The sequence below is a fragment of the Paramisgurnus dabryanus genome, chromosome 16 (assembly GCF_030506205.2).
Source record: "Paramisgurnus dabryanus chromosome 16, PD_genome_1.1, whole genome shotgun sequence".
NCBI classification, from domain to species: Eukaryota; Metazoa; Chordata; class Actinopteri; order Cypriniformes; family Cobitidae; genus Paramisgurnus; species Paramisgurnus dabryanus.
Genome location: NC_133352.1, coordinates 18,453,330 through 18,465,843, shown reverse-complemented (window position 1 = coordinate 18,465,843; position 12,514 = coordinate 18,453,330). Strand labels below are relative to the sequence as shown.

The following is a 12,514-nucleotide window of genomic DNA, read 5'->3' as shown; positions in this document are numbered from 1 at the left end:
TGCCTTAAAATGTACAACTTTGTTTGATTCATTGATGATGTTTAAAAATCCCCAAAAATGGACAGTAATATTTATCTCACAGCCTGGAATGAGCAGGAGCTGAAATGCAGAATAATGTCATAAAACCGCAAAATTATTTATTGGCGAAAGTGAGAGACTGTAATATTTAATGATGCTTATATCTTGTAAATGTGAATTATTTCAATTTTTTAAAGCACACCAACTTCCTGATATTCTTAAATCCAACATATTCATACTAAAAGGCCAAAACTTTCCTTTTAATGTCATGGGGACTTTAAACATGCACACTGTAATAAAGTCATATGGCAACCAAGTTTATTGTTAGATAATGCATACGGTTTCACATATGTACTATATAATCACCTTCCTAACTTTACCTTGCCTCTCTAATCGCATGGTTACTTGGTTTCTTATGACCTGTCAGAGAGCCTCAGAATGAAGCCCAGAGAATTACATCCCTTGCCGATGGTAAAAGCAGTCGGAGAGTGTGTGTGCACATAAACGCGCTGCAGTGAAGGGACCTCGGTGCGCGACAGAGAAGCAAATTACTAAACACAAATCAAAATGAGTACAAGCTCGAACCAAATTGATACACAGCACAGCTGAGATTTCAGCACAACTTTTTTGCGTGTTATGCTCCGATCCTTGCAACCTCAACTAAAAGACGGTGTGAAACTGCAGCGTGCTGTGAGGCGGTGCTGCTCACCTCTGCCTCCAGAGGGCGCTGTTGCTACGTCACTGTTGCTGGGCAGCCCTGCTCCCAAGCCGTTGTTGAGCAAGGGACCAACCACTGGTTTCAGCTGCCAGTTTAACCCCAAAAGATTCATGGCTGAGAGAAAAAGAGAGAAAGAGAAAGAAAAAACTAGTGTAAACAGTGCAGACATACCAGTATGGGAAGAGATAGGAAGACAGGATAGGGAAAAAAGCTTTGGGTCGCAAACGGAGCTTTGCTCTACGGTAAGAAACTACAGTACAAACATGAGGAGGGTGCAAATGATTTAAATTAAAATACTAAAACAAAAATTATATTGATCGGTTAAACCCAGAAACAGACAGGGAGAGGCTGTGAGATGAAGTGGTTTATTTTGTTTCTAAAAATGCAGGCAGTCATTTTTATTGATTGCATGACTGATTGATGTTGACTGACTGACAGACCATCTGTCACTCATAAGGCACATCATGTATCTGATCCTCAGTCAATAGAATGTGACGATTTAGAAGGCTTTTTGATGATAGCATTTATATTCCTTTCTATATAGGCTGTATACAATGTATAAATGCCTGCAATGTCTTATAGTATGTTACACATTTAAAAGGGATGATGAATACATAGGTTGCAACTCAAAAATGGAGGGCAAGTCGGTCCTGAAGGCTGCAGAAAACTAAAATAAAACTAACCATATATAAAAACAGCTTAAAGAACTTAAAAAGAAGCTAAAACTGCTTAAAATCTTGCACCCTTAGGCTTCAGTCACACCAAAAGCGCTTTAAACGCTTGCAAACGCAAGGCGCGACGCACTGCCTTTTTTAAAAAAAGAGCAGTGCGACGCGGCTTTTCATATTGCTAAGCAACCACCGAGTCAGCTGTCTTGTCAATCAAATATTGAAGCGTGAGCGCTCTTTTGCTGTTGACTGTCATATTAGCAGAAACTTTAAAAAGAGGATGCTCGATCTGACCTTGTTTGAGGATGAGAGGTGCACAAACACGCAGGAGAGAGTGAGCGAGTGGAGTCCGGTTCTTCAAAGCAACTGTACACTTCCCTCACCACAACATAAGGCCCGCCTCTCCCCTCATTCGATTGGACAATGGAAAGACACGAATGACGTCGGGCGCTTCTCCGCTCTCAGCGCTCCTTCAAAAACGCGTGCGCGGCAGGCGGCAAAAAACTGCAAGGCGCTCGGCGCGCATAAACAGTGCGCAAACGCGCCCTGCCCATAGAATATCATTCAAAAAAGGCGCCTGCAACTGCCATAAACGCTATTGGTGTGACTGGCCCCTTAAAATGATGGGTTATGTTTAAAAAGGAACAAGCCAACCGTTGGGTTAAATAAACCCAGAAAATGGTTGAATTTGACCTAATAATTGGTTTTGGGTTGAAACAATCCAACTTTTACTTTTTACAGTTAGGGTTGAACTTAACTTAAAGGGATAGTTCGGCCAAAAATTATATTAAACCCATGATTTACTCACCCCGAAGCCGTCCGAGATGCATATGTCAATTATTTTTCAGATTATGACATTTTCAGTTATTTTAGAAAATGTTTTAGATCTTTCAGTTAATCAAATGTGAAGTTATGGGGTCCACGACCTTCAAGTCCAAAAAATGTGCATCCATCCTTCACAAAATAAATCCAAATGGCTCCACAAAGATAAACATAGGCCTTCTGAGGGTAATCTGTGCAGTTTCGTTGTAGAAATATCCACATTTAAAACATTATAAACGAAAATAACTCTTATCCGGTAATGCCACCATCTTAGTCGCGTCCGCATTCAAGATCAGAGCTTTACACAGCAGCTTTACGGAGGTTTCTCTGCTGCTGCTCTGTGCCCCTGCCCTCCGAATTTGTCATACGTCACTAAGAAAAGTGCGTACACTACGCTGATATTCTCTCCTGAATACAGAGGAGTCTAAGATGGCGGCACTACCGGAAGGTAGTTATTTTCGTTAATAAAGTTTTAAATATGGATATTTCTACAACAACACCGCGCGGATTACCCTCAGAAGACCTTTGTTTATCATCCTGGAGCCGTTTGGATTTCTTTTGTGAAGGATGGATGCACATTTTTTGGACTTGAAGGTCGTGGACCCCGTAAATTCACATTTAATTAACTGAAAGATCTAAAACATTTTCTAAAATAACTGAAAATGTGTTTGTCTGAAAAACGATGGACATATGCATCTCGGCCAGCTTGGGGGTGAGTAAATCATGGATTTAATATAATTTTTGGCCGAACTATCCCTTTAACGTATGCTGTGTTAACTTAAAAAAATTATCATATTGGTAACACTTAAAAAATATTATGTTTTTTTTCAGGTGTCACCAGTTGCAGTATTTTTTTTTCAACTTACATTTGTCACTTAAAGGGACTTTAAAGCCGAAAATAGTCCCCTTTAGTATCTTTCAATAGCATGGGACTATTTTTGGGCACTACGTAATAGCTGAATTTTTTTTTTTTTTAATGGAGTGTCCCTTTAAAGTAAGAAATTTAAGTTGATAAAACAAAAACAAAAAAATGTATGTGTTACCAATTGAAGTAATTTTTTAAGTTTATCCAACTTTCACTTTTTACAGTGCAACACAACATTTAAAAAAATGCAGCATGAGGTAAAAACAACTTGCTTTTTCAAGTCAATTCAAACTACTATTTCAAGTTTTGACTTGCGATTAGTTGACATATACACTATTATAAAAACAAGTTGAAATTATTTAACTTAATTTATTAAGCTAAAATAATTTTTACAGTATGTGTGAAGATAACAAAGGTAACTGTTATCTTAAACTGTGCATCTAATAAAACATTTGGCCTATTTTAGCACAAATTTACCTGTGTAATTTAATACATAATATACCTCTATAATATTAATACACTCCACATTTGGGTCCTGAAACCTTTTTTAAGAAACTAAAAAAAAAACAACGGCCAGCCAGACCTAGGATTTCCTTGCACCTCAGCAGTAAAAAAGTTAACAAACACCCAGCCCGAAAACCATCCAAAATCCTGACTACATTCACCGCTTTCATGTGAAGCTGGCATGATCCAGCAGCGGTCGGAGTGACAGCCGAAAGCTAGCATATTTCTTTCCACTTTGTTTTGTGGAGCTGTTGTTGCTTCCCCAGCCTGGGGAGCTTATTTTGGTTCGCTCGCTGCGAGACCCGGTGCACAGTTTGTCAGCTGAATCTCTTCCCGACCTTCCTGTCCTTTCTACCTCTGCCAGGAAACTTTTATCGGCAGGAGAAGAAAGGAGAGCGCTTAGTCTGCCTAACTCCAGAGGTGCCTAAGAAAAAGCGGCAGGGATGGAGTCTCTGGCTGATTGCTGGATCTTGCTCTCTTATCTCTCGCTCCTGTGTGTCTGTGTCGTCTGTTCTTCGTGGTGGCAGTGAAGACAGACGATATTGTGGGAGACTGTGAGTCATCTGAGGCAAATGAGACCGCAGCGATCACTGCTCCAGCATTCAGTGCCATGGGAGGAGGCAGTAAAGTGAATTAAGTTAGAGGGGTTGTGCTTATATGCAATACGTTTAAGATAATGACAAGATAAGGCTGCCTCTCACACTCCCACTTTTTCAACCTGTCTCACCTGTTCCCTAACCATCTTTCTTTGCCCCTCTCTCTTTCTCTATCTCTCTCTATCCGTGTTGTTTTTTTATTATATTTAATTCAATTTCTTCCTATAAAATGTTCCTTTGCTTCTCATAAAATGTTCCTTTGCTTCTCATGCCTGTTGCATGATATAATTTTTTTGATAAGTGGTCTGTCTCACACTCTCTAATCACCTCTCTGACTACTAGCTCACTTTACCTGTCTTATTGTCTCTGCATTATTTGGTTATGATCCAGCACATAGAGATGCACAGGAGTCAGTGTGTGTAAGTGACTCCGCCCCTCAACTTTCCTCTGCTCGCCTATCACACCTAACTCTCATCCCAGAAAATCAATTTTCTCTTCTGTCAAATTCCATCTCCCCTTCGCCTTTGCCCAGACACGGTCTCTCCCTCTCTTCCCTTCTCTCGGTCTCTCTCTCTCTCAGTTAAAGGAAAGTGCTGACACCCTGAGAGTCTCTGCCGTCTCTGTCAGCTATTTTATTTGTTTCAGATGGTCTGGAGGAAACACTGGGAGAGTTTTCTCTCATTGTCTCTGTGTTTTTCAATCTGCTCCTTCACCCCTCTCTCTAACGTATGTCTGCTGCTTTCATCATGCTTAGCCTCCCACCCTTCACAGCATCTCTCTTCATCCGTCTCTCTGTTTTTGGTAGTGACTGTATGGTTATTTTGCAATCGATGAAATGATTAGCAAATGAATTAGCGAATTACAATAGGTACAAATGCGAAGAGATGAGACCCAGACAGATTAGTTGCAGATAAGACACTCTTTCCTCTCTTTCTTTTTTTACTGTATGTGTGCGTGCAGTGCAAGTACAAAGCAGTGATTCTCATTTGGCTTTACCTAATGTAAAACTCACTAAAATTAAATGAATGAATAAATAAAATAATAATAGGTTTTATTTCTATGTGGAAAAATTAATGTATTAAACAATAATGCACAATTTAAGCTAAATTTGATATGAAAAACAAAAGGGAGTACTTTTCTTCATCCTTCTAAAAGTTGATAAGCTCTATTTTGCTATTCTTACTATTCACCCTTAGCAGCATTATATTATTTGGATGTAACATTACATTTTTACCTGTTATCCACAGAAATGTGACCCATTTTGGCTGCGACCCAATCATTGACATTCACTGGTATTCTTCACCAGTAGGTGGCAATGTTGAGTTACAACCCAATAGCAACTAATGTCAGATGTTAAAAAAAACAAAACACACACACACACACACACACACACACACACACACTCTGGTTTCCATGTTTTGTGGGGACATTCCATAGACGTAATGCATTTTATACCACACAAACTGTATATTCTATTCCCCTTACCTACCCCATTCCCTAACCCCAACCATCACATAAAACTTTCTGCTACTTCACATTTTCAAGAAACATCATTTTGTTTGATTTATAAGCTTGTTTCCTCATGGGGACATCAAAATGTCCCCACAAGGTCACAAAAACACTGGTATTCCTATCTTTGTGGGGACATTTGGTCCCCACAACGTGATAATTACCAGGTACACACACACACACACACACACACACACACACACACACACACACACACACACACACACACACACACAAACAATGGCTTGCTTGACAGTCACTTGGGTTGGCACCCAAAATGAACGGTTGTTTTAGCACAGGCAGTGATCTTTTCTGCCTTCACGCACAAACAGAAACTGTGCACCACATCAAACTATCTGCACTTCTATGCATATGTCTGCATGTGTGCAGAATAGGCAATTCCTGGACATAGGTGCTTGACGAATATTCACTGAAGGGCTCGGGTTTAAGAGGAAATCTGTATGATTAAAAATGTATAAACCAGTGCATAATTGGTACGTGTTGATGTATAATTTACCTGTACAAACTGATGGGAAATGTCTCCTACTTGTAAAAACATTTACGCTTAAGTGTGTAATATTTTATATCGATATAATACTTTCTTACAACTGTGCTTGCTATGCAGAGACAGCTATAAATATGCCAATCGTAGCTTCAAATTGCCAGTAAGTGGAAACACTGTGGCATTTTTAAAACACTTGCTTGAATACATCCGGCTAGCTCGAAATTTACACTAAACAAATTTAAGTTTGGGATGGGGATATTGTGGGGATATCTGTTTTTCAGCCCAATAGCAGATGATGGGGAATTGCTCATGGACTATTCAAGTTCCATTTGGTGATGCTAGTAAAATTACAAAAATTACAGATAGAAAAATTACCTTTAAACATTTTTTTAGTATCTTAATCAGTATTAGTGTAGTAAGCTGCTGTAAAAGTGCACATACTAATGGTGAAACCGTTCTTGTGGTCCATGAAGAACCCCATGGATTATGTACAGTGTTGGGGGTAACGCATTAATATTACTTTTCTAAAGTAACGAGTAAAGTAACACACTAAGTTTTAAATGTACACATTCATATTTGAGTTACTTTTTCCAAAAAGTAATGCAAGTTATTTTTTTAGTTTAATTAATTCGAGAAAAAAATTTATGTACTGAATTAAACTTAACATAGTCACATTATGCACTATGCGTACACACCTGTGTGGAAACAGTTTGAGTCAGAAACTAAGATGGCAGGCCAGAGCTCGACATTTTTGTGTTGAAATATGCAATTTCTGAATGCAGAACTTTTCAGTCATAGAAAACACCTGCAAGGCCTGAAAAACATCAAGCCTCAGTCAAGAAAAAGTAATGCAAAAGTAACTAAAAAGTAACGTAAGCATTACTTCCGTGCAATTAGTTACTTTTTTTGGGAGTAACTTAATATTGTAATGCATTACTTTTAAAAGTAACTTTCCCCAACCGTGATTATGTATAAGATAAACAGATGTATTTCTTTGTACTGTACGTGTGTGTGTGTGCGCGCGCGTGATAGTTTGTGTGTACCATGTCATACAGTGACAGATGTTGTGGTTGGAATGTTGCAGAATTGAAAATGCTGTTTGGGCTGACATGCCAACAGTCGGGCTACAAGGTTACCTTGGACAGCGAGAAGAAAGCGACAGACAGGCCTTGCGAAAGTTAGGAACAGAGAAAATGCACTGGGGAGCAATGAAAAGACAGTAAGGCAGTGAAGCTAGGCGTGTGCATCTGTAAGCGAGTTGAAAAGGACATGTGAAGACGATCCCTTGAAATTGAGGTTTAAGGTTGTCCTCAAGGTAAAGGTACGTGAGCGAGTCCTGAAGGAAGCTCCTGGCAATATTTGTCTGTTTATTTGTGTGCATGAGCAAGAGACGGTAAAAGAGAGAGAGAGAAAATGAGAGGCAGTATGTGCATATTGAAGTAGGGTTGGCAGAACGACCCTCTATGATTCAGCTGCACCTGTCATCACCGATTAGACCTCTGTGACCACACACATACACACAGTTATAAGCAGGTGGCAGGTTTCTCTCTGCTACAGCAGACCCATATGCCTGTGTACTATACTGGTGTCGGCTTAGCTGTTTGTGGGCAGAGCGGAAAGTTAAGTCATATGTGAGCAGACACCCAGGTCCAACCTCATTCCAAGATATAGCTATAAATAACACAACCACATCAGATATACCTTTATATATATGTTTGCATTACCTGCAATCTCGTATTCATAGCAGGTGTATACAATAAGAAATCCCAGTGATACTGGGTGATCTGAGATTAGTTGACATTTTAAAAAAATTGCCTGTTCCATTTTATTCCCTGCCTCTGTGACATTGTCGCATGTTCTGCTAATTGAATCTACTTCAAAATCCATTTAGCTGAATAGATTTAAACAAAATAGTAAACCTCTTATTGACTGAAAGAATAATTAAATTAGCCCAAATGTTTTTTTAATAAACAAACAAGGAGTGCAGGCATGTGAATGATGGACTCTCAGATACATCAGAGTTATGTGTGCACAGCCTTTCATGTAAAACAATCATAACAAAAGCACTATTGCTAAATATGAAGTCAACATGAAGAAAGAGATGTCTTATCTGCTAATCATAAAGAAAACACACACTTCTTTCCCAACAGATGTCTGGGCTTACATTTCACTGTAGGCATGCAAATATATTTCATAAACAATCATCCTTTGTGTCTATATTCCTCTATTTTAAAATTTTTCCTTTCTAACTTTTTCCAACAGCCATTACGTAAACATAAGTGTCCACAACATTAAGCGTCTAAAAAACTACAACTATAATTAGTTGCATTGCCTTTAATGTCTTTTACATACACAACTGTCTATGAAATGTACCTCCTATTGGGAAGATCAAGGATCATTCTCAAAGATCAAAGAATGAGTTACGTGCAATGTAAATGATTTTTATTTATTGTAAAGTTTTTGATTAAGGTCCATGTTGGGGTTGGTTTTCAGTGTTTGGTAAATCCTGATTTCGGTAGCTAGCAAAGCTGTGTGCACACCAGCAGCGAATTTGTCACTGTGTGATGCCCGTCTCTTTAAATGAGGTCGTTAGATTGTGTTCCTAATTCTGGTTGTCCTAGTAACTATATAACACCTATTAGGGGTGGGCAATACAGCCTCAAAATTATATCATGATATTTAAAAAAAATTGCGGTAGTGATATTTATGATGGTATAAAAAATTATGAAAAAGAAGGAGCAATTTCCATCCAATGAGCTGTCATTGATGACAGACTACCTAATTCAAAGTGTAAATCCCTTGTCATAAGGTGGCAGATGCAGCATTAAAGTGCAAAAGTAGTGACAAGATCAAACAGCATGAGTCAAATGTAAACAAAGTACAAACTAGAGATGAAATTGTATGAAAATTTTACATTACTATGACACTACCACAGATTTTCAGTAATCTTCACAGATCCCAGTAACTTAAGTCATTAGCTAACAATTTAAATTTTTGATTTTAAAATGATTTTTTATGTAAGTGCACTTTTGTTTGCATAAACATCAACTAAATAACATTAACATTAATCATGGCACATTTGGGTTCGTGAGATAAATGCTCATGTACTGTAGTTCAGATAAAAATCAAGTGAATAAATCAGATTTTATTATAAACACAGAAGAAATCAGCAAGGCATCTATCTGTTGTGAGAAATAGGGTGTACTTTAAGACCCAGGAGTGGACAATGCGCCCGTGCCTCGCAGCATTCGCTGAAGAAACAAACGGTAAAAAGAACTTTAAACTCATCAGATCGCATAATTTAATGAAAAAAGAATAGAAAAGATGGATCTGTCTAATTAAATATTAAATAAATGTGCGTCAGTTACAACCAGAATGTGAAAATTTGAGTCAGTAAAATAAGTTCCTGTCATCACAGTGGTACGAGTTGGTAGTGTTTTCCCTATATAACGCAACTCCTTAACACTTCAGTTTAACAGTGACTAAAGTAATTTTAACAGCGATGCTCGGTTGAGTCATTAGTTTACTTCAACCCGCTGCTGCTAGTATCTCCTCCTCGTGTACCTTTACAACTTGGTTGTACTCGCGTTGCTCAGCTGTTGTTGCGGTGCCCGTTAGGGAACGTAAATAAACCATAAGTCATTGCGTCGCTTTATCATTGATATCATATGACATTTTTCATCATGTAAAAAATTATACCGGTATTATCGTAAACGGTATGATATTATTTTTTATTTATACCCCTAACACCTATAAATAAAAAATAAGTAACTGTCCTCTTAGTTAATGATGAAAGACGGATGACGCAAATTCCACTTCGTCACTCTCATTGATAGTCGCTTCTGAAAGACACTTGTCATTTGCAAAAAGTTAAACTCTGTCCCTGCCAGCATTTTTTAAAAAGTTGACAGCCAGCGCTTTTATGATTTTACAAAAAGTTTAATGCATTCCAGAAAATCTGAGCTAACTTGTCAATTAAGAGAAAACGCTTCCCGGCCAATGACGAGATTTTCCGGCAATCCATATTTCCGCTATTATCCACCAGCTTTTGCTCAAGATTCAGCATTTTTGAAGAAGCCTACCCATATTTAAGAGGCGATAAAAAGAAAACAAATTAAGGTAGGATGAAACTTTTTTGTTGTTGTTTGAAAGCAGAGGGTCTGTTCTTTCTTTAAATTTTTTTATGTTTATATATTTAAAGAAAAACATTTTCTGGAAGGTATTAAACTACATCATTCATTCATAAAAAATCATAAAAATGCTGGCGCTGGCTGGCAACTAAAAAAAAAAAAATGCTGGCAGGGAAAATGTTAAACATATAAACATACAATATATCAAATTAAGAGAACAGACCCTCTGTCATTAAAACAAAATGTTTTATACTATCTTCATTTATTTTCTTTTATCACCTCTAAAACAAGGGTAGTTTCAAAAATACTAAATGTTGAACAATTTTTTTTTGTAATGGACATTTATTATATATATCAGATTCAAAACGATGATCAAAACTTTTGGATCCATAAGCTATAGTGTTTTATAAGTTGGGTAAGAACGCCACCTAGTGCATAATAGCGGAAATATGGATTGCCGTAAAAACTTGTCTTTGGCAGGGAAGCGAAAAAAGAGTTAACTGTTCTCAACTTTGTCACGTAGATGGACACGCTCACTTCCTGTCAATGGTCACAGTCGCTCTTGTTGCCTGAAATCGCCAAGCTTTCATTGAAATAAACAAGACTGCAATGCTCCACCGTTGCTATAGCTGCTGGCGGTGTGCATGCAGCACAACCTTTATTTCTTTGCTCCTTTGGCAGGTAGGCTACTTTTCTTGAGATTTCGTTTTGCTGCATTTTGTGAAAGTTTCCTATGCAAAGATTTGTCAGATCAGCAAACAACGAATATGGGAAAAATGTTTCTTGACTCACTTGGCAATTTCATTTTCAACAGAGAGCTTTAGCTCTCAAAAACACTTCAGGCAGTGTGTATGTGTGTGAGTACAGTATGAGTGTATCATTGAACTAAGAGAAACACTCTTGGGTCACCTCTCCAATACGCTACAACACACGGCAGAAACCAGGACATTCACAGTCTCTCCATCCACACACACCTACTCACACAACACATCACACGATTACACATCCATAATTAGAACGCAAAAGAGACCTCATATTACTTAAAGGTAATTTTCCCTTACCTTATTTTTCCGGTCTCCCTTGGCCTCCATAATAAACGCATATTAACTGTTCTAATTTACCACTAAATTAACAAGACTGACCTCAATTAGGATACTAATTGTAAGCGGAGACTATCCTGAATGCTATTTGTAATTGGTTTACGAATCTTGCTGCACACAAAAAAAGAAAACTTACTAGACACTTCCCACATCTGAAGCACTTAAACTTTACATCTTTCCTTTTCTTTCCTAACTAATCCAGACAGAAGGAAATCCTAAATCATTTTAAAGTTGTATACCCAAGTTTAAGCCTCCTTGCATATTTGCACCCTCTCTCTAACCCTTAGAATTAAACAGGTGGTTTGTTGACTCGTACTTGTAAATGACCTGTTTTAATGTTCAACCTTACCATACTGAAGGGCTCACATTTGCTACCGAGGACTCTTGGCACCTGACCATGCTTTTGACACCCAGGCTGCTCAAAAAGTTAATTTAGGCATCTTATTATGCCAACTTTTAGGATAACTCTGATTAGGCAAATGTATCCCTTTGAACAGAAGGCAATCCTAAAATGCAATGCAACAAGCTGATACTGTATATACAACATAATTAATTAAGTAAAGAAAAATATAGATAAAATAAAGTACACACAATATTTGGTATTAAAATGTGTTCCCATGGTTTATGAATAAAAACGCATTATTTTCCACATACTGGGGATGCACGGATACTGGTATCGGCCTCGATACCACATTTTCTAAAGTACTCGTACTCGTTAAAAGTCCCCCGATACCTGGAATCGATACCACGGTCTGAGAAATGTCTATGTTTGAGCGGCATGTAAGGGGTTAATGCCTCTTGTGTTGTCCAAAGAGACAGAGTTTACAACAAACTGGAAAACTAGTCCTTTGTTTTTTTGTTAAATTATATGACTAAAGCTGTTACCTGTAAATTTAAATCATGTTTTTTTATTAAGTACTCGGTATCGGCAAGTACTGAAATGCAAGTACTCGTATTCCAAAAAAAGTGGTATCGGTGCATCCCTACCACATACCGTACATTTTTGTAGCTCCAGATTTCACTCTCTTCCTGAAATGCATGGATTTGAGCTCTGTGTTTCTGATTGGCCAGCTAATCTG

General features: G+C 38.0%; 1 protein-coding gene across 4 annotated transcripts in view; it reads right to left on the bottom strand.

The window, feature by feature from the left end:
• Window positions 1-12,514, bottom strand: part of tenm2a (teneurin transmembrane protein 2a) — a 369,158-nt gene that overhangs the window by 46,356 nt on the left and 310,288 nt on the right. For 3 of the 4 annotated variants that reach the window (XM_065271749.2, XM_065271751.2, XM_065271752.2), the window contains one exon: window positions 728-850. The exons of the other annotated variant lie outside the window; for it this stretch is intronic. In XM_065271749.2, coding sequence (XP_065127821.2) covers window positions 728-850 — 123 coding nt within the window. The remainder of the gene's footprint in view (window positions 1-727; window positions 851-12,514) is intronic. 4 annotated transcript variants of the gene reach the window in all.